Below are 18,913 nucleotides of genomic sequence, written 5' to 3'. Positions count from 1 at the left end.
GCAGTCTTTAAAGTGATCCGTAACGTTTACTAGCTCAGATTTTACTCCTGAAACATACGCCACAATATATCTGCATCTGCGCATATGAGAACATTTAAGTGATGGATTTTGAGAAATGAACCCTATTGTTATATCATTAAATAAATAACTCTGATACCACTTTCAGTGGAATGTATTTCAAAATAAAAAAGGAAATATATTTTTTAATTTCATGATTTGTGCTAAATCACTGTTACAGAAAACATGGCAGTAAAAAGAAAAAAAAAAACAGCAGAGGTGCTTACTTTTTATTTGTGTCAAAATGTATTTATAAGAGTATTTACATTTACATCAAGTTACTACTTTAGAATAGTACACAAATAATACAAACAACCCCAAAATGCCACAAACACCATCCAGTGGATACACGTGAACACATGCAGTATTTGGACATTTTTATAAAATTATTCTGAATACTGCACAAACTGATTTATCTTCATAGCTCATGCTATTCCCTGAGATGCCTTCATCATCCAGTCTCCCAACCATAAAGATAATTGAATCAGTGCAGCTGACTCAGAACACCAAGCTCTTAGCCAACACTTGATTAGAATGTGTTGACAGGGTGCCCCATGGGGGATATGGTCAGAATGGGGATGATGTCATCGATTGCCTTGTGCCTTTTCGCTCTGACCCTAACCCTGATCATAGTCCTGCACAGTGAAATTAATTTAATTTGAATAATAACTTTTTATATATAATTAATTTTTTTTTTTTAAATAACACAAAAATAAGCCTGTCTTGCCAGGTAACAACATCCTCGAAATGTAAAGTGTCAGGTGACTGCACTGAAGCAAAAACTAAAATCTCAGACAGATTGTCACGCTGACTGATCGATCATATCTTTGTATTTCTGGGCTCTTATCAGATCTTCTTCCTCCAGCCTCTTTCTTATCTGGTCAATTTTCTCTTCGCCTGTCAAAATCAGAATCAAAATCCCACCGGCACAACATTTAACAAACAAAACCATAAAAAGACATTCAGAAACACACAGATGATCTGTCTTACAAATGTAATCTTTGGCAGCTGTCATTTCATTTTGCAGAAATGTAGCTAATTATTTAGGATGACTTTTATGTTACAATTCCATAGGGTCACACTGTTGAAATGTGACATTTCTGATTATGTATGTATAGCTATATTAAACTGTTGCGAACTTTCAAGAAGCTTCACTTTAATGAGACTACAAAATAACCCATTAATAAAGAGGAGCCTACCTATTACTTTGTCCTGTCTGGTGAATAAGCTGCTGAAAATGGGAGCGTCCTGAGGCCCCAGCGATGAGCTGGGCCTGCTGGAGTTCTTCGCTCTGAGCTGCTGGGAGATGCTGCCGCTCAGCTCGATGTACTCCTGGTGCAGTTTCCTGACCTCCAGCTGCAGGAGGTCCCTCTCCTTCTGCACGGTGCGGAGGCAGCTCTCCAGCCCGTCCTGCTCCTCCCTCAGCTTCCTGACGGCGCTCTCGTACAGCTCCCACCTCTCCTCGCTCTCCCGCAGCTTGCCCTGCAGACGCCAGGCCTCCTCGCCCATCCTGCCCGCCGCGGCCTTGGCCTCCGCTTCCAGGAGGGCGCCTTGGTCCTGGGCCTTCTGGGTCTCCAGCCTGCTGCCTCCCAGCTCCTCCCTCAGTCGCGTCACCTCACTCGTCAAACTCTGCACCTTGCCCTCCAGCTGGTCCTTCTCTCGGCCCACCAAGGTGCAGCGTTCGTTGGCCTGGTCCAGCAGCACCTTGGCGCCGATCCTGTCCTCCGGGGTGGTCAGCGGCTCCCCCTTCTGGCTGTTTGCCAGCCTCTGGTTCTTGGACGTCAGCTGCTTGCACTGTTTCTCCAGGGCTTTGTTCTGTGCGCGGAGCTCCTCGTATTTCCGAAGGACTCGGCCCAGCTCTTTGGTGCACTCCTTGCAGTACTCCTCCACCTTCTTCAGCTTCCTGTGAACGTCCTGCTTCTCCTCCTCTGCATCTTCACGCTGCTGGTCTCCGCTGGATGCGTCTTCCTTCTTGCTTGTCTCCTGCTGCACCTCGGCATTTTGGGAATGCACCACTTGTTTTGGCCACTCGTGGGGGGTTTGGTCAGTGTTGGGCCTCTCTGAGGGTGTTGTGGGTTTGGGACCAGGACCGCTGCAGTCGACCGTCTCTTCAGCCAGGATGCTTCCTTTAACCTTCTTATTGAGGCACAGGTTTTCCTCCTCCAGTGAGATCAGGGCATTCTTCAGTCTACTCACCGTTTGTTCCAGTTGTGCCATTCGGTCTGATTTACTGGCAGTGTCCAACAGGCAGTCACCACAGTTGTCCACACGCTGAGAGAGCCCTGGGCCGTCTGTCTTTTGTGAAGGTTTTCGAGCGGATTGCAGCATTGCTGACATACTGGTCACTCTTTTCAATGCTTCATTGAAATCCTCCATCTTTTTAGCGGCATGAGATAATCCCTCTTTGCCTCCCTCTATCCTTTTAACGTTACTTCTTTCAGATTGATCACATTCCCCCTGAACCTGAACGAAGTACTCGCATTGCAGGAGAGGTGAGCTCCGTTCATCCTTAGAGTTCGGATCCATTAAATTAAATTAAATCAGCTAGACAGGAAAAAATAATTACTTTTGTTTTACAATAACTCCGATCTTGTTTAACACCATTATTAAGCTGCTGTTAGACTAGTGAGCTAGCTAGCTATGTTGGGACGCTAAGTAGCCTAAACTTTTTCAGTACGTCCACACACTCGCAATGTCCCGGGTTGATAACCAAATAATTTAATAATGTGTGATTTAATATTATAAAATAGCTGCTTACCTAATATTGAAAAATGTAACCATTCGGGTTATTTAGCTTTGGGCCGCAATATCTTGCAAGTTATCGCTAAAACTGCTGCAAATTAACGAATTTTCACATCATGGTTACTATGGTAACAAAAACGACTCCGCAAACTGATAGTACTTGGCTGCTGAATCGCATTTCAGCGTTTCTTTATTTGAACGAATTCACAGAGAAGCATTCACAATAAATGTGCAAAACTTGACAACAACATCAGGTGAAACATGAAACAAATATGGCAAGTATGTTTCTGTGTGTCTTGTACTGTATGTGTAAGTAAAATGAAATAAATCGGAAAATCAAATGTGTTCAGTCTAACCCCCCTCGCCGAAAAAAAACAACGTACATAGCCTAACTACGATAGTCTGTATTCACAGTTGTATCCGCATCTCATGCATCTACTGGCCTTAGGTGTATAGGCCATTGGTGCAGCTTTCACAGGACAGACCACACGTGACCAATGAATTGAGGAGTCATTCCCGCAGGATGAGGGTATAGGTATACCCTGCTTACTGTGCCATTTAATGGGATATCCAACCACAGTCACTGCAATGTCAGAATAGGTATTCTGACCATGCAGTGACATATTTTAAAACTTTTTAAATAGGAGTAAGGAAACCCTTAGTCAATATATTCCCATGAATCAGTAGGAGTTCAACAGCTGCAACAATACCTTTCAAAATGCATTGTATCTTAATGATTGCACCGCACTGTGAGTCATTCTTGCTGTGACACATAAATTTAGTCAACAATAATCATAGTGGGGCCTTATTTTTACTGTCCCTGTGGATTTTGGTGTTGGGGGGAGGGGGGTCGTCTTTGGTGCGTGAACAGCATGGGCTGTGGCTTCTGCTCGCGTGCAGGGGGCGGTGCTCTACGCCGAGGGGTACGTCGCCATTAGAGGTCGTGTCCCTCTGGCGGTTTCATCCGGGCGCGAGCGTGGGTTTCGCAGTACAGCTGGCCCCCCACGAAGAAGTAGCCCTTCTGCTTGAGGCTGACATCACAGTCGGAACAGACAAAGCATCCTGGATGCCGGAAGTTTTCACGAACCTTCACTACGGTCCCTCTGAATTAAAAGGGGAAAAGGGTCAAAATAGAATGAGACTCCGTGGAAGGCAGCATTTTCTAAATGAATCAGATACAGTTTTTCTCTAAGCATAAGCACTAGGGAAACACAAAGTGCAGGGTCTAGCAGTTTGGATGGTTTAATGGCTGTGCCATTCTGAGCATACATTACCCCAGGAAAACTATATTGTTTTTACAGCCGTCACCATTTTCTATACAATATGTCATGTAATTAATTGTGGTATTATTGTAATCTTATCAAAGTAACTCAGATCAGGTTATGTCTTGACATGTGTCAAACATATTATGGCACTAAAAATGAGCACTCAGTTATGCATCAGAAACAGGCTCAGACTTCCTAGCTGAGACAATTGCACTTTGTGGAGGATGGAAACAGTCTTATGACCACGCATCCCGTTCTGCAGACACCACCTCCCGCAACACAGCGTCCTCATCGATGCGGGACTGACTGATGCATTCCTGCCCCCACCCGTATGGTGGTAAATGGGAATGAAGGTTTGGGTGGAGGCGTTCAGCACTCACACGATGCCGTTTCCACACTTGTCGCAGATGGGCAGTTTCTGGAGGGTGCCCGTGGGGGTGGTGGGCTTCGTCACTGGAGCCTTCACCGTTCGCGTGATGATGGGCCAGGCACCTGCGGAAACAGTCATCACTGCAGTCGCTGGATGGCTACGGGCTATTTTTCATGAGGACTACAAACGTGCTTTTAGCTTGACCAGGCTGAATACACTGGAAACGTGGCTTGTGAGAACAGGAGTAAAGGTGACAAATCTGATGGATCCTATTATTGGTGCCATGTTTCCATCTAGTGGTTCAACACAGGTACTGTCACTATTTTGGGAGTGTTGTTCAGCAGGATACAGAAAATAAATATCTTGCAGTTTCCTCTGTATTATAGTCCTGGAGTTCATACAGCGATTCTCGAAATTTATTACCCACAACCTTTTGAGGCCCGGAAGAACCTAACAGATGTATTCCACTGCTCAGGCTGTCAGGCGATAGCTAGCTGTTCACTGTCCATACTTTCTCAGTGTTCTGGCCTTCCTCACGTAAACAGTGCGTGACTATGTTTAGTCAATATAATCACACAAACTCCTTCACAGACCTTCCTGTCTTTTTACCCAGACAGACGACCGAGGCAAACTCACCGTCGTTCTCCACGATGCCCTGCAGGGCCTTGAAGGAGCCGGACTGACGAGGCTCGTGAGGCTCCTCCTCCTTCTCCTGGAGCATGCGGTACACGTGGGACTCCTCAATGGAGTTCAGCTTCTTACTGCGCATGGGGGGGGGGGGAGCACTGGCATAAACTGCTGCACGGCACATACTGTGCATGTACACACTGCGATAAAGGGGTTTCCAATTATCTCTGGGGAACCATGTTCTTTTTAAAAACGGTTCATATGGGCCAAGAATTTTCCACAATCTATGTACAGTAATAAACAATGTGCTAATAATACATATCGTACATGTGTGAGTAAACAAAGTAGAGGCCCTCTCAATGCATAGCAATCATGATTTTGTCATGTGCCGCTAACAGGCACAGGCACTGGTACATAGTCTTCAATGCGTTTATAGTCTTACATGATTTCATTACATTATATTATTTGGCAAAGTATGGGAAGGTAGTGCCCCCCCCCCCCCCCGATATGCAAACACGCACACACACACACACACACACTCACACGCGTACACACACGGGCCACAGTCCGTGAGACGCTCACCTCTCTGGTTTGTCGGGGACGAGGCCCCGCAGCTGTCCGTGAAGGGCGTCCTGAATATTGCCCGATGAGTACAGGCCTATGGGCGAGTTGTAAGCCGCGCTCACCACCTGCCTCCTGTCGTCAATGTTGGCGGCCGCCACGAACGGCTGGGCCCTCACGTTGTGGCTGGTGCCGACCGGCTTGTACTCCTGCGGGCAAAGTCAAAGGGAAGCGGGAGGGCTGCATGCAGTCGTCACGACTTTGAATAGAGAGCGACGTCAGTCGTTATTTTCTGCACCGAGGAGTGATGTCATGCGTTTGGAGGGTGTGTGAATGAATGTAAAATGCGAAAAAACATTGCAAAAAACAAGCAAGCAGCTCTTCACACCTAAATCTTTACGTATTGCATTGCTTATAGCAAAGGGAAAAGTGCAGTGCTGGTTGAATTCTTCTCTTGGTTTATTAACTGTGAACTGCCAGTGACTTACTTGTGGTTCTGCCTCTAAATTGATTTTGAAGGGGCTGGCCTTGCCGTCCTGAATTACGCGAGGGGACCACAGTCTGGTCTCTGGCCTGCAACAAGAACAAACTGACTGACACCCTGTCATGAGCCAGGTACCAAGATACGTATATGATGTAATATGAAATTAAATTACAGTAAAGATTATACTGCTAAAAACATACATTTTCCTCTATTTCTATGCCATTATATTCACTGAAGCTATTCAGGTTAAGTTCCGTGCTCATGAGTAGATAACAGTGCTTCACTTGGTCATCACACCCCTTGTCTTCTGGCTGCAGGCACAGCTCCCTAAGTTGTTGTTTCTAGAAGCCTCAAGGCTAATAGTATTGCTGGTTTCCTATGTTCCTAGTCCTTATCAGAGACTAATTTAGAACTGGGACACCAGTTAAGTGAAATTATTGGCCAGTAATGGTCATGTGACCACACACCAACATCTGCCACCTGCGCCCTGTCCGCTCATCCAAGAGAGTCAAAAATGCAGCAAGCTCAGCCCTGGCAACTGGTGTGTGTGTGTGTGTGTGTGCGGAGGGGTGGGGGTACTTTTTTGGTTTTTCTCTTTGTTCTGGGACTGCCTGTTTGTATACCCAGATTGTATACCCAGACGTACTGCTAAATCAGTACTGAGGGGAAAAAGGAATTTGGATCAGCTCCAAAAAGCAAACTTTACAATTGCTCCAATAACAGGAGGCGAATGTTGACTTCTTAGCGGAAAATGCGCTCACGTGATCGGCTGCGTTTCAGCGGTCGCCTTCCTCTTGACCTGTTCTATTTTCAGTAACGTGGACGGTAGTGGGAGAAACCCTGTGGGCAGTGCCCGGTGTCAAGTGCGGCAGTGAGTGATCGAAAACCTCTGAAATGAAGTCACCACTGCGCCGCTGCGACCACACTGCTGTCGTCCATCTTTTGTCACGTCAGAGGCTCTTCAAACGGCAACAGGAAAGGACACGCACTTTATGGGCTTTGTGTTGTTGGGAATTTACAGGCCCCCTTTAACCTTGAAAGTTCAGCGACCAGCCGGTGCCAATGAGCGAAATCCGGCCTACGCCTTTCTGATCTGGACACTTGGCATTAAGGAAACCGGAGACAACCGGAGACAACCACTTAACGTTGCCTCCCTTCAGGGCTGCACACAGCTTTCAGTGTCTCCCTTGAAGTGGTCATGCCATAACTGAGATTAGGATGGCTTTGTTGCGCTAGGCTTTAACACATTTTGGAGAAATATGCTTGTTCTGGAAGTTTCCTTCACCGCGTGAGTGCACTCACTGTTTGATGGTGAGGCTGAGCTGATGACAGGCCTGTTTGATTCTGCTCTGAGCCTCAGTGTGGGTCATGTCCTCAGTGGGGACCCCCCCTATGGCCACTACGAGGTCACCAGCGCCCAGCTTCGCCATGGACGCTTTGCTGTTGGGAGTGACCTGCATATGCACACGCACACACACAGACAGGACAGCGCATGTCATACATACAATACAACAGTGTCATGCGGAATATATGTACATAATAATATGCACATGTATCACACAGTATGCTTGTAGATTTATTCATTGTTAATCCATACTTAGGGGTTGACCATGACATAATTACTAAATATTACAACTACTGTGAACTCACCCCACAGTCCATTGTATGATTTGAGTTTTTTTATGCAGAAAATGGAATAAAAGTTTTATTAGCTGCTTAACAAAAAGGGGGGACAGCAGTAGTTATTCGAGTGCTTAAAATCTAATTATGATTAATTTAAAGATTTCTGTAAACAGACAGTGAGTTTTCAAAATTATTGCCAGGGATGAAATTTGATTGCGGATTAGAAACAGCTGCTGGAATTTAAACAGACTTCAGCTTTAAACCCTTGCAAAAAAAAAAAAAAAAAATTCTGTTGACCCAACATAGCTCAGTCCCTTCATTCTGAGTCTGGAGTGTGCTTACTAAAATGAATCTGCTTCCGTTATCATGCTCAATGACACTGCGGCCAGTCACCCTGACTGACTCCATGGCGCAGTGACTGGAGCATATGCCTGCCTGTGTGAATCTGTGCCGTGTAGTATGCATTGATCTGTGTGGAAGCCCGTGGGGAGCTGTGAAAGGGTTCGAGGGGCAGTGGGAAACAGATGGACAATCGGTCTGTGGCTTTCCCAGCAAAGGCAAAAACAAGGCACATAAAAATGCGTGGGAGGAAAATGTCCACTTCCTGTTTGGATGACGGGGGGACCTCGATCTCGTTCTCAGGACAAACCACCCCCCTTACGACTTCAGCATTGGTCCTGCTAAGGACTCCACACAGAGGAAACAGGGGAATGAACAGAGGAATGAACCTTTCATGATTCTTCAATAGTGAAAATGGCAACGTCTTTCCTAAACCCCCCCAACCGTTGAACCTGGGTGTCAGACATGAGGGTACATTAGAGTTACTCTCTGCGAAACAGCTGAAGCTGTTGCACATTTTTATGTGTGATAATACAAGGCAATCCCATTAAAGCAAATAGACCCAAACCCTTTTGGGAATTGTAATCATGTACTGTAGTTCTCTCACATTCTTGCCTCTCCAGAGCTTTAAAGCATGGCAGTGGGACACATCACACCTCATATGCGTTTCTCCTCCGGTTGATCCCAAGGGAACCTTTTCCTTTTTCAGTATGAACGCTGCCCGGAACGTTCCGGAATGCCGCGAGCCTCACGGGCTCTCATAGCGTTGCAGCCGTCATCCCAAGTATGAGCACCAGTGTAAACACCTTCCTCCGGTCGAGTAAACGTAGGCTGGGGTCCAAGGGGCTTGACTGTGTCCAGACGGAATCTGAACACCTGCAGGGCAATCTATTATGGGACTACCCCCGCTCCTGCGCCCCCCCCCCCCCTGCCATCTCCGAAACTTCTCTGAGGAAGCAAACAGGCCCATAAATGCTAATGTCACACAAGCTCTCTCTCTCTACTGTTTGAATCTGAGGCAATCCAGATTGACGGTGACACAAGATTAATGCCAGTGATCCCTCCCTCATCTGCAACAACTGCAGCAGCCATGCCCATGATGTCATGTCTGATTGAAGGCTCAGGCCTTCTTTCCTTGGGCAGTAACGGACAGAGGGCATTATCTTTTCGGGAGGGCACGCACTGGCACGAGTGCCCTTTGAAAAGCATCCTGCCGGGCGCCACTTCTGTCCGCTTCGCTCAGCGATATTCCAGTCATTGTTTCGGAGGAATGCGCGTCGATCGCAGCTGGTGCAGACGGATCCCAGGGGTCCAATCAGAGCGAGGGAATCGCGAGCCCTGATCCCCAGACATTTGCTATGGATTTAGACGGGCTCCCATCTGTAAATTTGCATTTAATAGACTCCTAACGATGAACAACCTCTCAGATTGCCTTCGGAGTGCCCATAAGGTCCTGGAGAGTGTCCTGGAGAGACAGGGAGGAGGGTGGCAGGTGACAGGGTGCCAACTGCCCCTCCGAAAGGTGTTAATGTCCCCGTGGAGCTTGCGCACTGTCACCACTGGTGTACCTTCTGTCTGCAGGCCTCCTACAGTTCTTTCATAATTCCTAGAGGAAGTGGATATGCTCCATTTCCTCCTGATGGAATGTACTAAATTCAAGTGTATTCTGTTAGATGTATGAAATGGATTAAATACAATAGAATCAAGCTAAGGGCACCCAGGGGAGGACTGTGGAAACAATGACTACATCATTATCATCATTGCTATCATACTGTACACACATAACTCACAAACTGACAAAATTAATACATGTTTTATTTTTAACTGTCAACTCAGCAGACAATACCACATGACAGCCTCTGTTAAAGATAGAAATATTGTCTCACTTGCATGTATATTGTATTATTAATGTCTGAAGAAGACTTTAACAGTTTATTATTGTACATTATTCCACACACACACACACACATACATTTGCACACACACACACACACACACACACATATTGTGTGTGAACAGCCACTACTAGGCAGTTACTAAGCCAGTCAAATATGATGAACAAAGATACGGTTTGAAGGATTTCACCCAGAATTTGAGAAGACAGAGCAGAAAAGTGAGTGAATGAGTTGCAAAGGTAGAAAGAAGAACAACTCTGCCAGCTACATACATACATGTCTATGTGTGTGCTGGGTATGGTGGGCTGATATTTACATAGTTGATGTGAGGCTGATATTTACATTACATACATACAGTATATGAAGTCCCAGGGGTTAGTCCCACATTGACCAAGGGAACAAACAATGCAATCCAAGAGCCAAATCAGTTTAGCTATCTGATAACTGATAACACTTTAGCAGCAGATTCAGAGAAACAAAACTCCTCTTGTAAACTTTCCCACAAGCCATAGCCTTCCAGAAACAGACATAATATTCGAACTGCCTCACAGTTATGATAATGAGCCTCTTGATTGTTCCTAAGTACTCGATACAGACAGTCATAAAGGTTCATGCAGTTCAGACGTGCCAGCCTCGCGCTGTTATGATTTATAAGCCGTCATCTGTCCAGCGAAAATAATTCAGGAGCATTCCCCCTGTTCCCATTGAGGGCAGAGATCAGCCCCGTGTATTTCATCCGCATAGTTTCCAGTCACATGGCCGACAGGAAGGTGAGCCAAGTTCTGATGGACGCCAAGTTCTGACTCAAAAATATCCACGCTGTGCTCCACAGTCGCGCTTTATGGGAAATATACCTGGGTGTGAGAATGCTCAGCAGTAACAACTGTGGCATTGCTACAGCAAGACCTACATTTGAAAACTTGTCACATTTCAGTTGCTTTGAGTTGTATGTTCATTTGCCACAGTAAACCCATCCATACCCCTCTATGGACTGACGACAGAAACGCGGTTTATCAGCCTGACCCTTGACTGGCTCTCAGACAGAACGAGCAAGGACAGAGACATCAACATTCACCGCTCTCAACGCGAACCGAAGCCAAGAGCCTGAGAGGCACGTCTGAGAGGTTCTGCTCTGCACACCTGCGAGTGGAAGCTAGTGTTAGGCGGGGTCATTTACAGACGAGCAGACGCAGGAAAGGAGCAGTCACGCGGAGAGGCGGACGGAAAGTTGGAGCTGACCTCGCGGTAACGACCCAGTACCCTGAGCGGGTGCCCCCCTGTGACTCACCCTGGAGAGGGACAGAGGCTGGTTGAAGTCCCTCCCTCCTGAGAGACGGAAGCCCCACGGGGGTGGCCCGTCCAGGACGACGGTGTGTGTCATTCTCCCCTGGTCGGCACGGCGACAGCGGAGCTGAGGCTGAGGCCTGCTGGCAGTCTTCCTTCCCTCCTGGGTGCAGGCGGTCCCCTCAGTCTCCTCTTCTGCATGCTTATAACAGGGGCGTGTGCAGGGGGGAGGGACCCGCCCCTGAGTGAGGTCACCGGGCATATTGAGGTCCTGAGGCAGCACACAATCTCTCTCTCTCTCTCTCTCGCTCTCTCTCTCTCTCTCTCTCTCTCTTGCTCTCACTCTCCCTCTCTCTCTCTCCCCTTCTCTCTCTCTTTCTCGCTCTCTCACTCTCCTTTAGCCAAAGCCTCATTAACAGAACATAAAACACAAAATGTCATGTCTGTTTTTCTCATTCTCCACCCTCTTTCTTCTGGCTGCCATTGGGAAAACGTTCACCAAAAAAAACTAACTACTCTCTCTCTCTCTCTGTCTCTCCCTCTCTAGACTTTTCATAACACTTAGCACTTCACAGAGTCTACAGTATATAATGAAATCAATCAATCATCCACCAAATATCTCAGAAGTCAATCAACAACAGGTCCAAGCCCCCGCTTTCATATGGTTATGACATCAGCGCCGTGTGACGATAGCCACTCCCACAGCACAGGCAAAGAGATGCTGCTGCATTGTTTGTATGTAATTATGTCATTCTTTGTTGGACAATAAAAGTTGTTTGACACATAGGACATTATAAATCAGCTCCCTCTATTCATCTTAAATGCAGCAGCGCCATCCCAGTGCATTCCTTCCTAAGAGCAGAGCGTGTGCAGTGGAGCAGGGGGGTGGTGGTTGGGCTGTTCCTGAGAAAAAAAGCCCTGTCCCTCTCTCCCATTAGAGCTTATCCGCTCTGTGTCACAGCCCCGCGTTAGCGCTAGCGCTAGCGTTAGCCTGCGGGGCTCCGACAGCTCCTGCCCTTATTTGGTCTGGAGCTGAGGCCCGACCCGGGTGGCCGGGGGGCCCGGGCAGGCTCCGTCCCAGCGGGGGCCGATCTGGAACCGTCCCAGGGAGCCTCGACTCCCTGCAGCAGGCGGAGCTCCCAAAAATCTGCTAAACGATCCGCTGGGGGGAAAAAAAAAGCTCCTGCTTTGTTTAATTTTCATTTTGTTTTTTTTGCCACCGCCTGACCCTCTCTCTCAGATGAAGCGCAAGTATACACCGCTGATGAATTAGGATGGAGAAAGGGGGGGAAAAGATAGAATAAAGAAGGGAAAGAAAGAGCGAAATGTGCATGGTGTGAGAGGCACATTCTTAGCATGTGTGAAGAACAGCACGCTTTGGACTCCAGTGATTAATCGGAAGCACTGCAAGCCCACAGTGACGCATGGTGTGTTCTTCGCAAGCAGCCACGGAGGGGTTCATCCAACCCCATTCCCTGGGTACCTTCCTGCAAAGAAAGCAAAGCGTTGCGTCTTGATTGGCACTTTTAAATGCGGGTCTCCTGAAATAGCTGCCATTCCTCTGCTCTGAGGGAAAACAGTGCACACAGGATGGCAGGAGTCTTATTTACTTGGTTGCCATGGAGACTCTGGGGACAAACGGACTCCCACACCGAGGGTTTGGGGATGTGTGGGGGCTGTTTACGGAGCATGAAGCCTGGGCCCACAGGGTGGGAGAGACCTGCACCCCCAGCCTTGGTGATGGACAACCAGAAAATAATCTGACCAGAAATACACAGTGTACACACCCATGCACACCAACTACTCTACTCAGACATTTTTCTTATTATTTCTGTCATTATACATTTGCATTACATTGACCCTTCTCCAGAGTGAAGTCTGTTCTATATCCAATTATAATGTTGTTCGCTTGTACAGAAGGAATGTTAAGTACACAGCCCAAGGACAAAATGTCAAGCTCCCACCTTGGGATTGAGCCCAGAACACATTGGTTCCAGTTTTCTTGACCCTGAACTTTTAGACTGCGTCCCCGGTTAGGAGTCTGCTGAAGAACGTCTCAGCTGAAGACAGTGACTGGATGAATGGAAGCATTTGAGTGGTGTGTGCTTGTCACGTGACCACAACTAGCCAATCCCAGCGCACGTGCTGCTGACTGACAGTCTGATTGTCAGTTAATTTGCTGTGTTTATTGCAAACAGCATCGGGATCAAGATAAAGGCCATGACCCAGTCCTGTTTGGGTCTCTTCGACCTGGTTCCGCTGTATTTGGTTGTGTACCCCGTTTAGGAATGGACCACCCTGAGTTGGGATGAATGCTAAGCTACGAGATGTGATAAACAATGGGACAGTTCCCTGGCAAAATATTATTTTAGAAATAATGTGCAAGGTTAACTGGTATAATTTATTGAGTACAATCCCACAGTAAAAGCAAATGTTGACAAAAAAACATGAATTTGGCCGTAACCTTGGTTTGCTGTGTTTGTTCTTGGAGCAGCAAGTCAGGACATATTTTCAGGAAAGGTACAGAAACTACAGGATCCTTTGAAATGGCAGAGAAGGCGTCACCCTGGTCTCCATACATTACAATTCAGAAAGTCCAGCATCTTCAGTGTACAGTAAAGGCCCTGAAACTGGCTGTAACAAAGACAAACTGCAAAATAGTGCTTTTTTTTTTTTTTGCATTTCTCATACATGTTACATGTACATTCTTAAATATCTTTGAGTTTTGCATAAATGTCATTTTCTGACCCTTACAAAAAAGCATTATGTAAGTCCATGGTAAAAATCCCTATTCCAAATGAAAAACATTTTAGCATGCACCAAAACATGTCATAAATGACAATATATTATTTATGACCATTTTCATACAGTATATGCATTCTTTACAAAACATTTAATAATATGGATAATGTTGAAAGATGTATGGCAAATGACATATATGTAACATAAATTCCAAGAACTTGTGTGTTTTGTAATATTTGCGATATTTCATATAGGAACTATATCCTGAAATTTTGGGATTCTGCATCTGATAATATTTCACATGGGGAAATTTTGGTCCCCTGGAATTCACTTGAGTGACATCACGAATGAAATGGATTTTTGGACTAAAATATAATAAATAATGAAATAACTCAAGAAGGAAATGCAAAGTGACGTTGGGTGAGAAAGACTTTATAAAGCAGTGGATTTCATCAATGTACAGCTCCATACAAAATACATACAAAACTGCTACAGGAGGGAGAGAGAAGCAACAAAACAAAATAATAATTACATGTTAAGGTGCTTAAACGATTGTTCTGCTACACCTGTCCTTGCCCACAATAGTGTTTCCAATGCAAAAGGCGTGCTCTCTATCCACTTTGTAACATGGCGAAAACAAGGCAAATAACTTCTAAATAAAATTATGTTACTTGTGCAATAAACCATAATAATAAAAAAACAAGCTTAATCTCTTTATATCTGTGAAGTCTTCACAGCACAATACTTTTTCCCATTCACGAACGCAGGGTAAACATTAAAAAAGGTGAGAAATTAAATAAAGGTGGCTTTGGGCAATATATTCTCCCTCACTTGTTTAGGATCATTGCTATTGTTGAAGCAAATTTGACAGCCATGCTGTGGAGAATAAAATCGCAATAGATTGAGCACATTTTCAAGATGTGTTTGAGCTATTGGCCAAGATTCACTGTGTGCAAGATTCAAGTCTCCAAGGAGCTTTTTTTTTTGCCAGCTGGACAGAAGGTGGAAGAGACTCTGTCAAAAGAAACCCAACTGAAATTTTTAAAAATACACTTGACTTGCATCAAAGCTGTATCAATCACAGGAGAGATATGCTGTACAGAATACCCAACGAGGTGCCATAAAACGGAAATGCTTTTAAAGGAGGAGAACAATCTTCTCCGTCCATTTCACAAACAGTGTGGAAAGAGGCACTTTGAGATATCTTCCTTTCCTCCTTCAGCCATAAAAAGGGCGTATTGCAGCAGTCCTCATACATTTTCCCATCAAGAAACACACAATAATAGCATTAGCATCATTAGCATCAAACCGGAAGCCATACAATCCTTGTAAATACTGAGAAACACCTGGTTATAGTGATGACACAACGATCAGCTCTTTAGGACGTGAGGTGACCAGGCTAAGTGCACGAAAGCTAACTGGCTGAAACACTGCCTATGACTTACAATGACCCTCAGCACAGATAGCCCCTCAATGTTAACTCAAATACATGTTAGCGAGCACCGAGACACTGCTGTAACACTGCTATACTGCTAAAATTAAGGGAGGATGCATTCAGTCTAACCCCAAAGAGCGCTTTGTCCTTAGGTCTGAACAATGAGGCTTTCAAACCAATGATATTAGGGATCCAAAACAACAATGCCTGCTTAAGTTCTCTATTTAAAAATTAAAGATTAAGTGCGCTTGGTGATAGGTTGAACCATAAGCCCTCCCAAAAAAATACATCAGGTCCTTCATCACCATTCAAACATGAACCTCCACTCCATACAGTGAAAAGCTCTGATGGTCTTCTCTTCTCTAAATCACAATATCAGTTGCCACATAGCCCCCAAGATAAACAACTCATTATAAAAGGCAAACAGGTCACTTGGTTTCTTCATATTTGTGAAATCTTTCAGTGTGTTTTCGCATCAGGTGTGGCTGTAGTTTCTTCTTTCTTTTTTTTAACAGAACAAAGAATTCATAATCAATACTCTCACATTATAGTGTTATATACTTCATTTACATTTCACTTCTTTTTTTGCATCTATTGCATGTCAGCAGAAACCATAGCTAATAAATAATGAACTGAATACTCATAAAACAAGTGAAGGGACCCCCAAGGCTTCAGGAACCGCCAAAGGAGGTGCAGCCACCAATGACCATATTTACTTATTTAAGCTCCCCCCCCCCCCCCCATGAACAGAAAAGTCTTTGATTGGGTCATATGTGTCAGTCATTGACAGGCCACAGTGACCCCACCCACTATGAGGTTCAGGAAGCCCTAATCCCCCATTACAACTTCAATCAACATGCTTGGTGCATTGATAACCTGGTCTAGTGTACAGGGACGATTTGCCTGTGCTGTGTCCAGGGTTCCTGTCTCTCTACACCAATGCATTTTCCCCCTAGACACGCTGATTGACTGGAATATACCGAGAGTTACTGAAAATGTTAAAATGTTACTGGAATAGTATTTTGCAAATATGGCTAGTTATAGCTAAAGGTTATCTTCAGTGTGAAACACACACACAAAATCGGTGCCGCTTTTTATTCCTCCAGACGCGTCTTCGTCTGGCATATTTGTGCTGCATGGGGTTTTGATGTCGCTGAACAAGGCATTATAGCTGCTTGACATAATTTCCTGGAAATGTTCCGAAAAGCCTGCTTCTTCTGGACATTCCTGGAAAATATTGGAAAATAACTGATATCACAAGAAAGTAATTTGTCTTTAAACTTTCACTTTAAACTCTCTTTTATGTTCTCTTTTCATTTATTATCTTGTTAATAAGCTATAATTGATTGCTATGGTTTCAACCAGCTTTCATTTTATTTTATTAAAACTTTCATTTTATTTAAATGTAGGGAAGCGCTATGTGACACACAATGACAACCAGACACACACACACACACACACACAAACACACATTTTCAAGTGTATAGTTTTTTGCCTTAAAAACTTTGACAGGCACTTACAGAACTGCATGTACTATACTATGCTCTAACAGGAAACAGCCTTTCCTTAAACCTACAGTAACTGATTAAAACCATTTAGAGAATGCAGGGTTTGCAGCTAACAGCTGCTTCTTGGTATTCTACAAACACGCCAGGCATGCAGTGGTTTAAACACCACACATGCCATTATAAATGCAATATGGGCATATATCTTGCTGTCTGCTCATAACCAACAAGAAGTATAACCCACAGTTATTCTGAAATAACAGCAAGTGTTCCAGAAATTTTAATAAATAAAGTCTGCAGTAAATAAGGGACTCCAGCAGATTCCTGATTAAGTTTAAAGAAACATGTATTTACTCAGATGAACAAATAACTAATTTTATTGAGAATTAACAGAAATCTGCATCTGCATATAAGGGTTAATATGATTTTTTTTTCATAGTCTGGCCCACACACATTTAATAATGATTTGTATTATTTTGAAATCTCGCTATCAAGACAGCAAGGCAGACTGTGAAACCGCTGTAATGTAGTAGTGACCTATCACCCCTTACCAACAAACCAGCCGTCGTCGCATTTCTCCATGACGTCCACGATGTCGCCCTCCCTCAGCTCCAGCTCGTCCTCGTTGCGAGGCAGGTAGTTGTACAGCACGTGGAACCTGCGACGGGCACCACAACAGCCTTTAAGCACAGAAGCTACTCAGCCGGCTACTCAGCAAAGTTCTCGCAGCGTTGCCCGGAATGTTAATGTTAACATTCAATGTTGACGATTTTTTAAATGTATTTTATTTTTACATTGAATGCAATTAAACGAACGGCATCACTCACGGTTCTCCGCCGCTTCCCCCGGATGCTGGTCGCTGTGAGAGAGAGAGATAGGTAAATAGAGAGAGATAGAGAGAGAGATAGATAGATAGATAAATAGAGAGAGAGAGAGAGAGAGAGAGAGAGAGAGAGAGAGGAAATATATAAGCAGCTCTTGTCCAATATATGCCACTAAACACAAATATGTCTGAGAAGGCCTAGTACCATAGACAAAGAAGAGAAGGCACCATGCCACCACTGAGGACTGACCACTGTGTTTAACTGCAAGCAATGCTGACAGTTAGGACTGAAAACAGTCACTACAAACATAAAAATAAAATAAAAAATATAAAGAAAAGTCTGACATGTTTTTAAAAACGGCAAGTAATCAGTATGGTTTTTGCTGATTCACTCCAAAGGATAGCAACACTGAGACACTTGAGCACAGCTGCACACCCAGGCACACTAGTCACGCTCCAGACAAGTATGCAGACCACAGGGATTCACTGACGGTCCTGAAAGCTTCTCCATGTTCTTCAGTTCTACTGGTATCTTCCCATAATGCACTGTTCCAAACAAACCACACTGATGGAATCTCAGCACAGGACTCCGTCGCTCCTTGCCTTCCTATAAAAGGCATGAAATGCTACTCTGGCAGAAAACTCAAACTTGGAGAATACGTCTATACGATTATACTTTCCATCACATCTTTATTAAGTCCTGCAAAGGTCAGAATCTTGACAGAGGTTCAGTGCATCAAACCCTGGGGTTGATTTACAATGTGTAATGCGATGAAGTACTGAGCGTTTTAGTCTGAGAACTAAACGAGATGACCCTGCATTGCTGTTGCATTTCCTCACTTTTCGACTGGATCAGGCTGTACTATCAGGGGTGTGAATGCGCTTCCTGGTCAGCTGGTGTGTCCACAGGGCTTCCCTACAACCTCCAACAGGTGGTTTCTTAATATGTCTGCCCAATCAATGAATGCATTGATATTCAGCAGATAAAGACTGCACACATGCCCAACACCTACATTTCACTGCAGTGTACTTGGGGAATATGCACCAATGTAACTACATAACTACATACAAATAATTTAACAGGTGGACTAATTAGGTCACACACACACACACACCCAGTATCCGGCAAGTTCACACCCAGGCGAGAGCATTATTAGATGA

At 44.9% G+C, this 18,913-nt stretch overlaps 3 protein-coding genes across 3 annotated transcripts in view; all 3 read right to left on the bottom strand.

The window, feature by feature from the left end:
* Positions 1-288: 288 nt before the first annotated feature.
* On the bottom strand, positions 289-2,847 carry si:dkey-256e7.8 (golgin subfamily A member 6-like protein 6). Its single transcript, XM_064335011.1, has 2 exons — positions 1,257-2,847; positions 289-954 (listed from the first exon to the last, which is right to left on the bottom strand). The coding sequence occupies exons 1-2, from the start codon at positions 2,581-2,583 to the stop codon at positions 860-862; spliced, it is 1,422 nt and encodes a 473-aa protein (XP_064191081.1). The 5' UTR covers positions 2,584-2,847; the 3' UTR covers positions 289-859.
* Positions 2,848-2,958: 111 nt separating this feature from the next.
* On the bottom strand, positions 2,959-11,524 carry pdlim3a (PDZ and LIM domain 3a). The gene is made up of 7 exons (XM_064335012.1): positions 11,252-11,524; positions 7,409-7,560; positions 6,111-6,195; positions 5,644-5,831; positions 5,071-5,195; positions 4,445-4,556; positions 2,959-3,902 (listed from the first exon to the last, which is right to left on the bottom strand). Exons 1-7 carry the CDS (start codon positions 11,507-11,509, stop codon positions 3,734-3,736), a joined length of 1,089 nt encoding a protein of 362 aa, XP_064191082.1. The 5' UTR covers positions 11,510-11,524; the 3' UTR covers positions 2,959-3,733.
* Positions 11,525-14,405: 2,881 nt separating this feature from the next.
* sorbs2a (sorbin and SH3 domain containing 2a) overlaps positions 14,406-18,913 on the bottom strand; it is a 63,403-nt gene continuing 58,895 nt past the window's right edge. The window contains exons 25-27 of the mRNA XM_064337920.1: positions 17,757-17,788; positions 17,481-17,587; positions 14,406-16,651 (exon numbers count right to left, since the gene is read on the bottom strand). Of these exons, the coding sequence (XP_064193990.1) occupies positions 16,590-16,651; positions 17,481-17,587; positions 17,757-17,788 (201 nt within the window). The 3' untranslated portion in view covers positions 14,406-16,589. The remainder of the gene's footprint in view (positions 16,652-17,480; positions 17,588-17,756; positions 17,789-18,913) is intronic.

This window comes from Anguilla rostrata, chromosome 5 (genome assembly GCF_018555375.3).
Source record: "Anguilla rostrata isolate EN2019 chromosome 5, ASM1855537v3, whole genome shotgun sequence".
In the NCBI taxonomy this organism is placed as follows: domain Eukaryota; kingdom Metazoa; phylum Chordata; class Actinopteri; order Anguilliformes; family Anguillidae; genus Anguilla; species Anguilla rostrata.
The sequence above is the reverse complement of the archived record's forward strand: the minus strand, read 5'-3'. Positions and strand labels throughout refer to the sequence as shown.